Raw genomic sequence first — 16,022 nt, 5'->3', positions numbered from 1 at the left:
GAGGAAGTTTGGAATAAATCCTCAACACTTTTCTCCCGCTCTCTCCGTCGTCCTCAGGCGTGCTGGTTTTGACGCAGATCGCGAACCCTTTCCGTACCATCCCCTTCAACTACAAAGACCAGTTTGGTCTGGCGTACGGCGGCGTGCGCGGCGCCATCTGCTTCTCCCTGGTGTTCACCCTGCCGGACAACATCAACCGCAGGAAACTGTTCGTCACCGCGTCCATCGCCGTCATCTTATTCACCGTCTTCATCCAGGTATGGAGCGGCTTTGGGAAATGCTTCTACTCGTCACAATATTGTGCTATGCTGAGAATGTAATAATGATATAATAATACACTTTATGTTATAGTACTTTTGAAAACAGGATTACAAAGCAAACAAAATGAAGGAATTTAAATAACACAACCAGACCAGGTAAAGGCCTGGCTTATGGGCAGGGCTGGCTTGTTTCTTTTCAGGACTGGTTAGTAGGATGGAACCAGCTAGACATGCCATTGAAATAGCTGAAATAATATTCATATGAACATATGAAAGTTACAGTTTAGTATTGGCCCTTAGAAGTAAATTTTTAGTAGCATAGTTCTTAGATAAGCTAAGTGTAGGCAGACCTGAACACCCAACCGTAATAATATCAGAACTGTAAACAACAGCACTTAACTGAATTAGGTAATACACAACTCATGACTCCAAATTTTCCTTAATGCTTAATCATCTAACTTCCATGGTTTGATGTATTTTGACTCAAACAGGCTATAGTGGTGGGACATAACGTTTAGAGGAATTTGACATTAACATTGACAAGTGGCCGGGTTATAACAATTTAAGACAGATTCGATAGACGGAAAGCATTGATTGACGCGTGGATGTCATGAGATTATTGGTTGACCTTGCTCTTGCACTGCTGACGTAAGCACTCGGGAGATTTTGTTTTACAGGAAGAATGTGTGTGAATGCTGTATGTTAACAAAAGGTGGGGTTCATGGCATATGAAATGTGGAATGTGTGTGTGTATATGGTGGCTAGTACCAACGTGTGTGTGTGTGTGTGTGTGTGTGTGTGTGTGTGTGTGTGTGTGTGAGAGAACTGTATGTAATATAAAAGATGGAGTTGATGGCATATCAACCCCCCACAGGGCGAGCATCGCGCCAGCATCAACAACAATTCATACAAACACATGCAGCAAAAACATTGACAGAATCCTTATAATTGCGACTTTCCGGGTTGAGCACAATCAAATAATATGACTGCCTAGCGTCTTTGGTTTGTGGAAGTCAATGGAGCTGGCTCGACATCTTTCCTGCTTATATCTTTCCACATGCACACTCCAGAAGTAATCGCTTTCTCTCTCCTTCCCATCCTAGCACAGAGCTCTACTGAATAATACTGCAGCTGCATGGCTGAAGCATGACCCAAGCCTGAAATGTCCAAAAGACAATGTACAATAAAATATCCTGGTGAATCTAATATATACTGTAGGCTATTAGGCCTGTGTGTTTTAATGCTATAACCAGTTTATGAAATTAACACTTGCTCTCAGCCAAATTGTGTCTATGGCGAATAAGTTTGTAAATCCTACTAGACGAAGACGGTCTGCATCCTAGGCTCAACCAGGTTTTGAGTGCAAATAAAAAGTTAAGTTAAAAAGTTAAAAAGCTAAGGTCAGTACACTCCGCCATTTCTCTGCCACTTCCGGTGCCAAAATGCCCACGCACTTTCACTACGTCATCATTGTTTACAAACATTTGGGTACAGTGACAGCATGTAAACTCTGAAAGGATCTATAGTGCAACTTTACAGCTTGCCTTTAGCAGACAGAACCATAGTTGACAAAACCACATTTGCACATCATTAGAATTTCAACAATTTATTGGGGATTCAACATTCAAAACTGAACATGAATACTACCTGATATTTCCATCTGTTGCATCAGTGCTTTTTTTTTAAAGTATATTTATTGATTTTCACAGGGTCCACCATTCAAGCAAACAAGAGTAATGAGACCACAAAATGTACCGTTTTTCCAAACACACCCCAAACCCAGAACTACCTCCCCACACACAGATACACAAGACAAAACAAAAAACAAACAAAATAAACACACAACAACAACAACAACAAAACAGAAGGCTGAAACAACTATGTTATACGTGACAGGGAAATCAGACGTACTGGTGTTGACAAAAGGACACGAAAACATTTAGGCCTACAGAGCGATGTGTCTCGAGATCCCAGTCCACGCTAGACCGTAGAGACCAGTCCTTATGGCCCGGGCGCCATCATCACCAATATAGTCCAGGGGCCTCATTTATCATTGAGGTACGCCTTCTTTTACACGGTCTTTTTCGCGAGTTCAGGCGTACGCCATTTGCCCCCCCCACATTGCGATTTATCAAGCCGTAAGGGCGAAAATTTAGTCGCCTTTCTCCGCGCTTTTGTAGGACACCTCTCAGCTTGTCCTACCGATTTACACGGTGTTCTACGCCCTTCTTGAACACAGGGGGAACTGGCGACGCAGGTGGTGCGTCGGTGAATTACTATGTTTGACGGAGAGAATAAGAGCGACAGTTCATGAACGCACAATCATGTAGGCTACTAGGCCAATTCAGCACAAACATATATCGCAATGCAAGATTAGACGTGTCCTCTAACCGGCTCATTCATGCTCCGATATGGATTTGTTCCCAAAACTGAACCTATGCGCTGTCCAAAACCTTTCCGCGCTATATGTCACACACCTAATGCAGGCACTCCATCAAACGGCAATAATTGACCAATTAGATTGTCATTAATATGTGATCATGTGGACCTGTTTGCTCTTTGGTAAGCATATAAATGACAGTCCTCCTGTGCGTAATGCGAGCCTAAATGAATCCGGCGCTACTTGGCCTACTGGCCGAGATAGAACTCCAAAGAGGTGACGGCGATGGCGACTGCACCCACATAAGGGCACCATCAGTGAATGAATACGTCTATGTGAATCGCTAAAATGTGCACACTATAAATACCCAAATCATATGTGACGCCGACATGCTCATCACAAGTGTAGTGGCACGGTGGCCTGGCTCCACGCATGACTCATTCATCCTGGCGCACAGCAGGGTAGGGCTAGACTGGAGGCAGGCGCTGCGCGTGACGGCTGGCTTATTGGTGTGTGCATAGCCAAGATACATATTCTTTGTCTTATTTACTTTAATCTTTATTAGCATTTTCCATCCATACAACGACAATACAATAAAACATAAAAACTTACAATAACAGCTTATGGGTACTTCCATCCATGCTGCTTTTTTTTCTTACTCAAATATGACAACTTCAGTATTAGTGGTATCATCACACTTCCTTCTATAATCCATCCATTTTTCCCATCTCCCTTCAAACTTTCCTTCATGCATCCTCAATGCATGCGTGAACCTCTCCCTAACATACATCTCCTCCACAACACCCAGCCACTGCTCCTTGGTTGGGGGTCCCACCTTATACCAAGCCCTCGTTATTGTCTTTTTACTAGCAACCAATAGTAGGCTACTTTCACTAGGTATCTGTCCCCTCCTTGTACATCATCCCGTGTTATGTTTGCCAAGATATATATTCAAAGCTGATAAGAAGGTGGAGGCCGGCGCGCTGGAGGTGGAGGCTACAACTCGCGGGGGCACGACCGTCAGGTCAAGGACCACTGCAGACTCCCCCTCCTCTGAGTCCCACCCCACGTCAGAGTCTGGAGAAACAATTTCAATCATTTTATTTGAGTTTGTCTGTGAACTTGATTATGCATTTAACATTTCATTGTGCAGCCATATTCATTTGATATGTTTTTCTGTTGGCAGTCAAATAAATGCTGTGATTTACCGGGTGATTTAGATGAGTCTTAAATTCCCAGAGGGGAAAATGTTTAATGTGTTCTAACATTATGAAGTGGTCATCTGCGTTATTGTTCCCTGTTTTTGGTCCTAATTTAATCATAGCCTACCACAGAATTTTTCCTTTCCTCACAGCCACATGTTACAGTATGTCCGTGTATGCCAAATCCTAGATGCACAAAACGTAGCTAAAGTAGGCTACTAAGCTGTAGGAGCAAACAGACAAAGGTAGGCTATTAATACCTTCCGAAGAGGATTGTCTTCCTCGCGTGGACCTCACCAACAAGCACATGCACCTCCGTCTCCGAAAAGTTCCTCTTCTTAGCTCTTCGTTCCATGTTTCATTGTCCCGCCTGGGTGCTCCACGCTACCTTTTTAAGCCGGTTCCTTCCGGGAAACCACGTTTGGCCACTCATGGTTTTGACCATATATGGTTGGATTAGGGCGTGGAGGGGGCGGAACACGGGGCGCGTGTGCGTACGCTCTCTTCCCCGCCGGTCTCGGATTTCCCGTGCAGAAAAGGGCATACGACATTTTTGATAGATCCGAAAAGCGTGTAAATATTCTCGTCGTACGCTACATTTCGCATTTTCCGCGTTTTCGTCGTACGCCCTCTTTTACACCTGAATTTACACGCTCTTTGATAAATGAGGCCCCAGGAAGGGGTCCCAAATACGGAAGAACTCAAAAGGTTTGTCCTTGAGCCAGAAGCTTATAGCCTCTAAGGGGATGAGTTCCATAATGCTCCGAGTCCATTGGGCAACTGTGGGGGCTGCATCTGAGATCCACTGATGGAGCACACATCTCCTTGCACTGAACAAAAGCACCTTAAGCAGCTTCAACGAAGAGGGGTTAAGGTTCAGTGCCCCAGATTGTATACCAAGAATGCAAAAGATAGGGTGAATGGTTAAACTTCTCTTAAATACAGTATTAATTTCCCTACATACTTTGACCCAGAAGTCAGTGATAACAGGGCAATCAAAAATGCAATGAAAATATGTACCTTGGGCAGTCTTACATTTAACACAGTATTTTGAAAGTAAAGGGTTGAACCTGTTACGTTTCACTGGAGTAATTTGAAGTCTATGTACAATCCTAAATTGCTGTTCCCTAGCTTTGTTAGTAAATAAGCAACCCGAAGAACTCAACCAAACCCCATCCCAATCATCATCCAGGATAGATTCCCCAAAATCCACTTCCCAGAGAGACCTAACACGAGCTGTACATTCATTGTCTGGATATGATAGGGCACAGTAGAACCTGGTAATAAGTTTCTTAGAGTCAGGATTCTGAGTAACCTTTTCCACTGCCGAAAGAGAAAACCCATTGGGACACAACTTAATAGTGGAGGTGATGAAACTGCGCATTTGCAGGTACCTGAAAAAGTATTCCGAGAGAGATTGTATTTCTCCCTGAGCTGCTCAAAAGACATAATATTACCATTCAACATCAAGTCGCCTACAGTCCTTACCCCCCTTTCATACCATAAAGAGAAGGCATGGTCCGACAAACCAGGGGAAAAATCTGGGTTTAAGTAAAGAGGAGTGAGAAGAGAGATTTGGCCCTCCTGGTTCTCTAGCTTCCTAGTCAGTCTCCAAACTTTCAGGGTGTTCTGTAGGATAATATTACCCTTTACCTTATTACAAACCCACTTCCTAGAGGCATATAAAATGTTACGAAGAGGGATAGGGGCCACTGGCTCAGCTTCTAGGGCAAGCCAGGTAGATTTAGGGTCCTCTCTAAACCAATGCCACAGATAACTACAAAGGCAAGCGATTTGGTAGCGTTTAATGTCTGGCACAGCCATACCACCTTGCTCGAGAGGACGTTGCAGTACAGTAAGCTTCAACCTAGCCCGTTTATTTCTCCAAAGGAAAGAGGACAGAGAGCTATTTATAGATGTAATTGACTTTCTCGTTAAAAGAAATGGAATCATTTGAAAGGGGTACAAGAGCCGCGGAAGTATATTCATCTTAAAAAGATTCACTCTTCCCAGAAGAGACAGTGGTAGAGCCGTCCAGCAAGCCAGGTCTTCTTTAATCGTACGAATTAGGGGCATAAAATTGGCTTTGTACAGGCCATTGAGGGAAGGGGTAATACGTATACCTAGGTAGACAAAACCCGATGGGGACCAACGGAAAGGGGCAGAGCAAGTTGGGGACCAGGACACATTAGGGGTCAGTGGCATTGCCTCAGACTTAGAGTAGTTAATCTTGTAACCTGAGAATTGGCCAAAGGATCTAATTATATCGACCACTCTTGCGATGGAGGTCGCAGGATTACTAAGATAAACTAAGATGTCGTCCGCGTATAGCGAAATCTTGTGCTGTACGCGACCCACCTCTATGCCCATCACCAATGGGTCATTCCTAATGGCCTCTGCCAAGGGCTCTATGGCGAGAGCGAACAGGAGGGGTGAGATGGGACAGCCCTGTCTGGTCCCTCGCCCTACCGTGAACGCAGGAGACTTCATGCCATTCGTAATGACTGAAGCACGTGGGGCGGCGTATAGGATAGATATCCATTTAATAAAGTTATCACCGAGGTTAAATTTGGAAAGGACACCCAGCAGGTAAGGCCACTCCACTCTATCAAAGGCCTTCTCTGCATCGAGGGAGATCACCAGAGATTTGGACTTCAATTTTATACCATATTGTATGAGGTTCAGAAGCCTCCTAACATTATTACATGAATTGCGACCCAGTATTAAACCGGTCTGATCTACTGAGATGTGGTCTGGGAGAATACCCTCAAGCCTTTAAACAATATTTTGGCAAGTAATTTCCGGTCCACATCCAGCAAAGCAATTGACCTGTAGGAGGCGCAGTCTTCTGCCGGCTTGCCCTTTTTCAGAATCAGTGAGATGTTTGCATCCATCATAGTGCCAGGCAGAGTCCCAGATTCAAAGGAATGGGACAGCATATTGACCAGAGGGTCAATCAGCGGGTCCTGGAACACCTTAAAAAATTCAGGAGTTAGACCGTCTGGCCCAGGGGCCTTGTTATTCTGTAGGTCATTAATAGCATCTATGACTTCCTTACGGGTGACTGGTCTGTTCAACAACTCTTTCTGTGCATCCGAGGCTTGGGGAAGATTAATAGATGAAAGAAAGGTGTACATCAAAGCCTCAGAGTGACTGTCCGACTCCGAAGTGTACAACTGCTTATAAAATTCAAGAAATGAATTACTAATATCCGTATTGTTATGAAATATATTACCAGCCCGGTCTTTTATGATGGGGATAGCCTGGGGGGCAGTTCTTGCCTTAACCAGGTTGGCCAGATATTTACTTGGCTTATTCCCAAATTCATACATCCTGTGCTTAGCAAACAGAATGGATTTCTGGGCCTCAGTAGATAGGAGAGTGTCCAGGGCTGCTGTAGTAGCATCAATTTTAAGTCTCAGAACCTCCAAGGGCTTGAGGTTAAACTCCCCTTGAAGCCTACCCACTTGTTCTTCCAGTGCCTGTTGCTCAGCCCTTTGCTTTTTCTTTAGATTCGCTGAAAACGATATAGTAAAGCCCCGAATTACCGCCTTAGCTGTCTCCCAGAGTAGACTAGGCGTCACATCTGGGGTGCTATTCTCAATGATAAAATGCTTGAACTGATCTGTAAGATACAGTCTAAAATGTGGGTTCTTAAGAAGATGATTAGCAAACCTCCATTGTCCTTTGAGTCGTTGGGCCTTGCTGGACGAGACCAAAAATATAGATGAGTGGTCACTAATAATAATATTACCAATTGAGCAGGAGAGCACTTTCTGGAGGGCGCATTCAGGCGTGAAAAAATAATCGATCCTAGAGGATGAGTTGTGGACCCCTGAATAAAATATACTATACTGCTTATCGGTGGGGTGGAGTGACCTCCATGTGTCAATAAAATGTATATCCTTGCAACATCCAAGAAGTGACTGGCTATACCCCAGATTAGATTGTGCTGTTTTGTGAGATTTATCCAGCCGTGAATTAAGACAACAGTTGAAATCACCAGCTATCACTGAGGAGTCCACAATCCAATCCGAGAACAAGGAAAACACCTCAGTATAAAAATCAGTGGATCGAATGGGAGGGGCATATACATTTAAATAGGAAACAGCGTCCCCAAACAGCGTCCCCTTAATCATAACATATCTGCCTGATTTGTCTGCTCTAACTTCCACTCCCGTCAATGGCAATGACTTATGCACCAGAATGGCCACACCTCTGCTTCTAGTAGTAAAAGAGGAGTAGTAGACCTGGCCCACCCATCCTCTTTTTAACTTTAAGTGCTCGTTGTCATCCAAATGTGTTTCTTGGATCAGTGCTATTTGTACCTTCTCCTTTTTCAAGTAGTTAAGAATTTTCTTTCGTTTTATAGGGCCATGAATCCCGTGGACATTCCAAGTGCATAGTTTGATTGTTGCATTATCAACCATATTTCCAAATGGTATCGGTGATAACTCTATCCGATCCCCCAGTCACTATGTAAATATTCAATATAATAAACCTCCTGACAAAAACATGAATGACACAGACAGACAATGTGGGGGACAAAAACAAAACCAACCCTTCCCCAGCTCTCCAAACGCCTCCCTGAACCTGGCGTCTAACGCTCTCTAAACTGTGCATCCTAAACTTGCACTAAACCAGTACTCCATAACTAACAATATTCACAAACGTCTGATTGATAAATAAAACAAAACCGTGTGACACTCAAACTCACCCCAATCAAGTCCCGTGAGATAGTGATGGTCTAAAAGGAATAAAATATGATCTAACACCGGGGCTTGTGTCTAGTAGTCTGGGTTAGTCAAATGTGTCAGGCTATCATTCAAAAGAAACGAAGTGCTGAAAAGTTACGTGTCAGCACCCTCTGCTGCCTTTCCTGACTGGAGCGTCTGGGCAATGGTCTCCGCGTAGAATTATTCCACCTCCTCCGGTGTGTCAAAGCTGTGCCTCTTGTTAGCAAACGACACCTGTAGCCGAGCAGGGAATAGCAGACCGTATCTGACGTTGGCGGCCAGCTTCAGCTTGATGTTGTTGAATGAGGCTCTCTGCTTGCCGACTTCAGAAGTGAAATCCGGGAAGATGTGCACCCTTTGTCCACGGAAGGTAAGCGGGCCCTTTTCCCTCGATAGCTGCAGGATGCGCTGCACCACTCTATAGTGGTGAACCCTCACGATCATGGGTCTCGGGGGGGCTTTCGGACCGCTCGAGCGAGAGGCAATGCGATGTGCCCTGTCCAGCATCTCGGGTCCGCTGGGTACATCTATACCCAACGTCTCAGCGAAAAACTCGGTCATGAAGCTCGTGACTTGAGGCCCCTCCATGTTTTCTGGGATACCAAGCACGCGAAGATTCTGGCGTCTGCTCCTCGATTCCAGGTCTTCCGTTTTAGCCATTAGCCTCTTATTACTCCTCTCCAGTGCATCACATTTGGCTTTGAGTGCAGTAATTCTATCATCGCAATGTTGCAGTGATGTTTCAACCTCCGTAAGACGTGATCCAAAAGAGTCCAAAGTAGCCTGCAGACTGTCCATTGAGCCACGTGATTCACTACGAAAAGTTTCAATGAGTTTGAAGTGCTTACTGTGTTTACATGATACTGGGCGCGTACTGCTTGCATCCAACACAGCTGCCGTACACATCGCTCGCAATTTCACATCACGTCCCACAATTTGTTTACATGACACTGGGCGCCCTACGTTGCTGTACAAATCATCCATTTGAAAGACGAACGCGCCCTGCTGGACCTACCCCTTTCATTCCATTGACCACATCTTCACGGGGGACAATCACGGGCAGCTCCTGTAGGTCTTGATTGAGCCGTCATGCCTATTGTTGGCGGAGTATGACTCTCTCTCGGTCTGAATGGCCCAGAACAATTAGCATTGAAGTGCCTCTTTCACCTGCAGTAACCTCTTTCACCCAAAACTGAACATGGAAACTGAATACAAACTGACATAGTCAGTGCCTGGGTTTGTTTGCATGATTCTGGGCGCGTACTGCTTGCTTGCCTCCATGAATACTGTAGGTCGGCTCATGCGAATTGTGGAACACACACCACATCCCTGGGCTCTGTCATTCACTCGCATGGCTTCTCCTATCACTGCTATGACACCCAACTGGTCCTGTCATTTCCCCTTTTCTGATACACAAGTGGAGACACGCATAGCTGGGTGCTTGGCTGACATCTCGGAGTGGATGACGACACATCACCTCAAGATCAAACTGGACAACACTGAGCTGCTGTTCCCCCCGGGGAAGGGCTGCCCGCACCGGGACCTGGCCATCACCATTGAAGACACAGTGGTGACCCCGACTCGGACTGCAAGGAATCTGGGTGTGACCCTGGATGACCAACTGTCATTCTCCGCACATCACATCCATCACACGCTCCTGCAGATTCCTGCTCTACAACATCAGGAGAATTCGACCTTTCCTCACTGATGAAACAGCGCAGGTGCTCATCCAGGCCCTGGTCATCTCCCGCCTGGACTACTGCAACTCCCTCCTTCTCCGTTCCCTACACTGGCTCTCTGTAGCGGCTCACATCCATTTTAAAACTCTGGCACTAGCATGCAGGGCAATGAAACGAACAGCCCCCTCCTACCTCCAGGCCATGGTCAAACCCTATACCCCCTCCCAACCGCTACGCTTTGCTACCTCGGGGCGACTGGCTGAACCATCACTCCGAGGCCCCTGCGGTTGATCGACACGGTCACAGCTCTTCTCTGTCCTGGCCCCACAGTGGTGGAACGAACTGCCCACTGACGTCAGGACAGCAGAGTCGCTGCCCATCTTTCCTCACAGACTCAAAACTCATCTCTTCAAGAAGTACTACAACAATCCTCCCTCTTAAGCACCTATTGTATTTTGAGATTGCTATTCTTGCACTTTGCCTTCAGCACTAGATCGTGCTCTTATTCACTTGTTTTAGAACGGAGATGCACTTGTGAGTTCTGGCAAGTAGTAGTACATTGGCTTTTCCTACGTTAAATGCAATTATTGTTAGTTGCTTTGGATAAAAGCGTCTGCTAAATGACTGTAATGTAATGAATATCCAATGCAATGACTGTCAGTGTAGGGCCCGAAAACTCCAGCTACTGTGCTCGGTTTGTTTACATGATACTGGGCGCGTACTGCTTGCTTTCATCCATGAATATCCCACGCAATGACTTTCAGTGTAGTGTCCCAAAACTCCACCGAGAGTTACCGTATCGTGAGCTAACTGGCTATCACAGTTGTATTGTGCAACTTTACAGCTTGCTATTAATAGACAGGCCTTATCCGTGTAGACCCATATAGGCGAGTGATGTCACGGTCAGTCATAGGGGCTTGTAACAGAAGTGTGGAGGGACTACTGCCCCTTGTGGTGCCAACAAAGAGATACAGGCCAACATTGGACATGACACACCGACTGACAATCTGACAAACCCTGGTATAGCGGCATGGCCTAGCCCCGCCCAAATACATTGTAAGAGAAAAAATAAGCACTAAGAACAACACCATAAAATACATCAAAAGGGAAGAAAACAATGTGATTGAAAAAGTATTTATTTTTATTCTTTTTAATGTACAACAACCTGTTTTATCCCCTTCCGATACAGGGCATTAGTATCCGGCCGCTGATTGAGTATATGAACGTTCGAAGAACCAATCGCCAACTGAACACCATCAACATGGAGGTCCACACCAGGGTATGTATGTAACGTTAGTTAGCCTTCCAGATAACACATACAGTATATTCAGCTGCTTCTCTCTGTCTTTCTCTGGGGTGGGATTCGAACCCACGATTCCCGTGGGACAGACACCGTTTTAACCAGTTATGCCGATGAAAAGTTAGCTTCATAAGCACAGGTGGATAGTATTCATACTGGGGGAGTGAGTTTAACCAACAACCTGCTACCGACTCGGGACTCTCGAGGACTCTGTTTCATCTCTCTCTCTCTCTCTCCTTCTCTCTCCGCATCTCAATCTCTCTCGCACATTCTCTAATGTTGTCTTCCTCTTTTTCAATGTTGATCCCTCATTTGTTTCTGCAGCTCATGGAACACACCATAACTGGGATAGAGGACCTATGTGGTCAGTGGAGCCACTACTACTGGAAAGACAAGTACAGCATCCACCAACACGTCTGGGTTCATAAAAACATCCAACTTTAGATCTGATGCAGTGCTCATAATGTCTGCTCTTTTATTCGTCTGTGGCAGATTCAAGCGGTTCAACGACCTGGTGTTACGGAGGATTCTCATCCGGGACAGTCGAGCAGAGTCCAGCATCGTGGCTCTGTACAAGAAGCTGGAGCTCCAGAACGCCATCGAGCTGCTGGACACCACGATGGGGGACGTCAGCGCAGCGCCCTCTGTCATCTCCCTCCAGTAAGTGCAGGACCCCACTGTCCCCACTCCCATTCCTCTCCTTCCTCTACTAGGGAAATATGCCCCGATGAGCATGATGAGCCCTGGCCTCCTGAGACCATCCTGGTCCAGTGAGCTTACATTCCGTTTCCCTCTGCAGATCCCCCTTCCCTCCGCAGATCCCCCTTCCCTCCACAGATCCCCCTTCCCTCCGCAGATCCCCCTTCCCTCCGCAGATCCCCCTTCCCTCCACAGATCCCCCTTCCCTCCGCAGATCCCCCTTCCCTCCGCAGATCCCCCTTCCCTCCACAGATCCCCCTTTCCTCCACAGATCCCCCTTTCCTCCACAGATCCCCCTATCTCCAACCATTATCGTGGGTGGGAGTACTTCTCCTCCTTCAGACAGTCAGTGTAACAGAACTTTTGCCAAATCCAGTCAGAAGAATGGCAGAAACGTGCATACTCTTGTTCTGTAGGGGTCCAAGCTGCAGTAGCAGCTGCTTACTTTCTTTCTCTTTCTTTCTTTCTTTCTTTCTTTCTTTCTTTCTTTCTTTCTTTCTTTCTTTCTTTCTTTCTTTCTTTCTTTCTTTCTTTCTTTCTAAAACTATGCTCAAAGCTCATGAAAAGTGGCAGGTAGTTTGCACATCCCACCCACTATGCAGGCACATAAAATGTCATTGTGTCACTGACCTCAAGGTGGCGCTATAACAATCATGTTTACGTTTTCGTAATTATCTCAAGAACGGCTTAGTGTACAGTCAAAATCCTTACATCATTTTAATTGATCAATTCATCTACATCTTTACTCCGATGGTCTTCTGCACTAAAAATGCATAATTTGGGGACTTTTCTTCCATTTTCTCAAAAACTCGTTGGAAACTGTTGGGACAATCATCCCAAAAATCTGGCAGGATCATCTAAGGACTTCACTTTCTAAAGATATTTCGATGTGTCAATACGCATTTGACATTACGCATTTTTAAAACTGTGCTGTTAAATTCAATTTTACATAAATGCTCATGAATGAAAAATGGCTAAAGCGTTGATAACCAAATTTGGTGCACATTTTCGGATGCTAGGTCCGAGCTTTGCTACGCAGTTTTGGGATATTCTGCCTCTAGGGGGTGCCACAAATGTGAAATGTTTATATCCGGTAATCTGCTACATGGATTCATACCAAATTTGGTTCACTTGATCTAGGGTCATTACTCAGTTGATGTATAAACTAATGATTGAATTAATTGGGCATGGCTTTTAACAACAAATTTTAATTTCTAGACATTTCACATTAACCCCCAAAAAACTCAAAATAAATCGCCAGTACGTCCTACAGAGCACCTCTGCTGAACTGTGATAAAAGCCTCACTGCAACCTTTGGTCAATTCAGAAGTCCGTCATAATCTTTTTCAAAGTATGCAAAATCAGTCAACGTCTACATCTCCAAAAGTCTTCATTAGTATGCTACCATGAACCAGAACAACGTTCTTTGGATCCTACACATCACCTGTTTGAAACGGCGTTCAGATTGGTGAAATGATGAGTATTGAGCAATGTTCAATATCATGCTGTAATTTGTCATTTATCATGCTGTAGTCTTATTATTGTTATTTTTTAAATATTTTTTTACAAATTTCACCAAAATATTTGACTATAAACCCAAAACCAGGATACAGATGTGTTTTTTTTTTCAAAATGTTATTGCCAACATTTTGATTGTTATAATGATTTTAATTTTAAAAAGAGAAATAACCCAGTTTTGCACATGCAGTGAGGAGAGGAAAGCCTCTTCCAAACCCAGGAAGAAGTTCATGAAGGAGGACCTGAAAAACATGCATGACATCCTGTCCAAGAACATGTACAAGATACGCCAGAGGGTGAGCTGTCACCCGACCAAACACACACACACACACACAGACACACACACACACACACACACACACACACACACACACACACACACACACACACACACGCGTGTCCAGTTTGTGGATGGAGATCTTTTAAACTATGAGAATATGAGGGGTGGGGGTCGGCAGAGCAACTACACTGTAAAACATCATATCCTGTTAACTTAGAAACGTTCATCTGACTTAATTTTTGGTGCTCTGTTGACATTACCCATTTTGACTGAGTTTGTTCTACTTTTTGTTCTTAAACATTTCAGGTTAATTTACTAAACTTAGTAATGTGTTCCTGCAAAAAATATTGTCAGAAATAAGTTCCTTTACTTCATTTTTTAAGGCAACGGTTTCCTCACTTTATCATGGAAAGTCATGCGATACCTTTTACAGTGCATGTGTCCGGTGTGGGAAAAGAAGGAATGAAGGAAAGCCGATTGGGTACTTTAGTTGACCTGTTTGTCTCAGAGCAAACCTGATGGCGTCCGGTCTGGTCAGAGTGCTGACGTTCGGCCTTCGTGATTTAGCACTTTGTTTGTGTCCTTGACACATTTGTTTGTGTTTATCCCTGTGTTGTTGACGCCCTCAGACGGTGGCCTACAGTAACAAGCACTCGCTGCCGGACAACAGCCGGGCCAGAGAAATCCTGATGAGGCGCTATCCCAGCATCAGACGCAGCCTGCGCGCAGGCAGCGCCAGAGACCCGGTACGCCCCCGGCGGCCCCCTGGGCGCCAGCTTAAACCCACGAGCTGGAGCTCAGTGTTTTATATATAGCAAACCGAATGCAGCTTTCTCTTTCTCTCCTCCTGTAGAACAAGGAACAAACATTCAAGTCTCTATCTGTTTATTTCTCTCTCTCTCCCTCTCTCTCTCTCTCTGCCTCAATCCCTCTCTCTGTCTCTCAGGCTTCTCCCAGGACCCAGAAGTACTACTCTCTTCAGCCGAGCCAGAGTCTGGAGGCAGCGTTCCCACTCAGAAGATCAAGCCACGGTGGTGAGATCCGTCCACATGCCCATACCCACAACCTTGTGGTCAAAAGAAAAATCAGGCAAAGCCACTTAGCCAAGTGTCCTCTGATAGTGGATAGATAGCTTTTTGTCGTTAAATCACAATTTGGGTTGAGAAAAATGAAGACTTTGATGTTATACGTCCGAACGCCGTCAAAGCAACAAAGCGTGTGTTCATACCCAGGTGGACCCTCAGGGTCCAGGCCTTCTCCACGCTCCTCCGGCCGCTCTCTGGTTCCCCTGGACATCCTGAGGGAGGTGGACTCATCCAGACAACCCTCACCCTCCCCTGGGGTGGACTTTGTGGACGAGGGATCCTTCCGACGGAGCTCCGGGAGCAGGAGGGCTCCGGTGCCGACCCCTCGCAGACGTCTCTCTGAGCGGGGGGACCCGCCGCCACAACAGGACCGAGGGGCCGGGGAGGAGAGGGAGGAGGGCCCCCGGCAGCCCCCGCCTCTGCCTCCACCTCCAGGCTGGGCTCCAGAGCCCTGGGACCCCAGGCGGGCCGGGGTGCAGAACCCCCTGCTCCTCAGGCAGTCGTCCCAGGGTTCCCGTTCCTCGCCCAGTCTTTAAAACCAGGAAGTCAACCAGGAAGCCAACCAGGAAGCCATGGGAGAGACAGTGATCTGGGCCTGGGGAAGGACATGCAGACTGAGGTGTGCAGAAGCCTTCCTGTCGTTGAACAAGCACCATAGATAGGAGTCATTGGCTAATTACAAGTGTTCCACTAGTGATCAACACGCTAGAGTATCAGACAAGCTCTGAACCAAGCTGAATTACAGAGGAGGAGGGGGATGGTATCCTTCATGGTTCCTCAAGATGATGGTTTAACTAAGTCTACTTTACTAAGTGTTCTTAGGACAATATTGGAATGATTGTTCTTTTTCAACACTTGTCTGATACACTAACACTGTGTGTGT

General features: G+C 45.7%; 1 protein-coding gene across 1 annotated transcript in view; it reads left to right on the top strand.

The window, feature by feature from the left end:
- Positions 1-15,675, top strand: part of LOC311315741 (sodium/hydrogen exchanger 2-like) — a gene marked incomplete at both ends in the record, with an annotated part of 23,341 nt that extends 7,666 nt beyond the window's left edge. The window contains 8 exons of the mRNA XM_084446444.1: positions 58-257; positions 11,447-11,536; positions 11,882-11,952; positions 12,050-12,217; positions 13,965-14,070; positions 14,684-14,800; positions 15,001-15,088; positions 15,299-15,675. Of these exons, the coding sequence (XP_084302570.1) occupies positions 58-257; positions 11,447-11,536; positions 11,882-11,952; positions 12,050-12,217; positions 13,965-14,070; positions 14,684-14,800; positions 15,001-15,088; positions 15,299-15,675 (1,217 nt within the window). The remainder of the gene's footprint in view (positions 1-57; positions 258-11,446; positions 11,537-11,881; positions 11,953-12,049; positions 12,218-13,964; positions 14,071-14,683; positions 14,801-15,000; positions 15,089-15,298) is intronic.
- Positions 15,676-16,022: the final 347 nt, after the last annotated feature.

Source organism: Borostomias antarcticus, assembly GCF_949987555.1.
Source record: "Borostomias antarcticus genome assembly, chromosome: 12".
NCBI classification, from domain to species: Eukaryota; Metazoa; Chordata; class Actinopteri; order Stomiiformes; family Stomiidae; genus Borostomias; species Borostomias antarcticus.
Note: the sequence above shows the minus strand (reverse complement) of the source record. Positions and strands in the feature narration are given on the sequence as shown.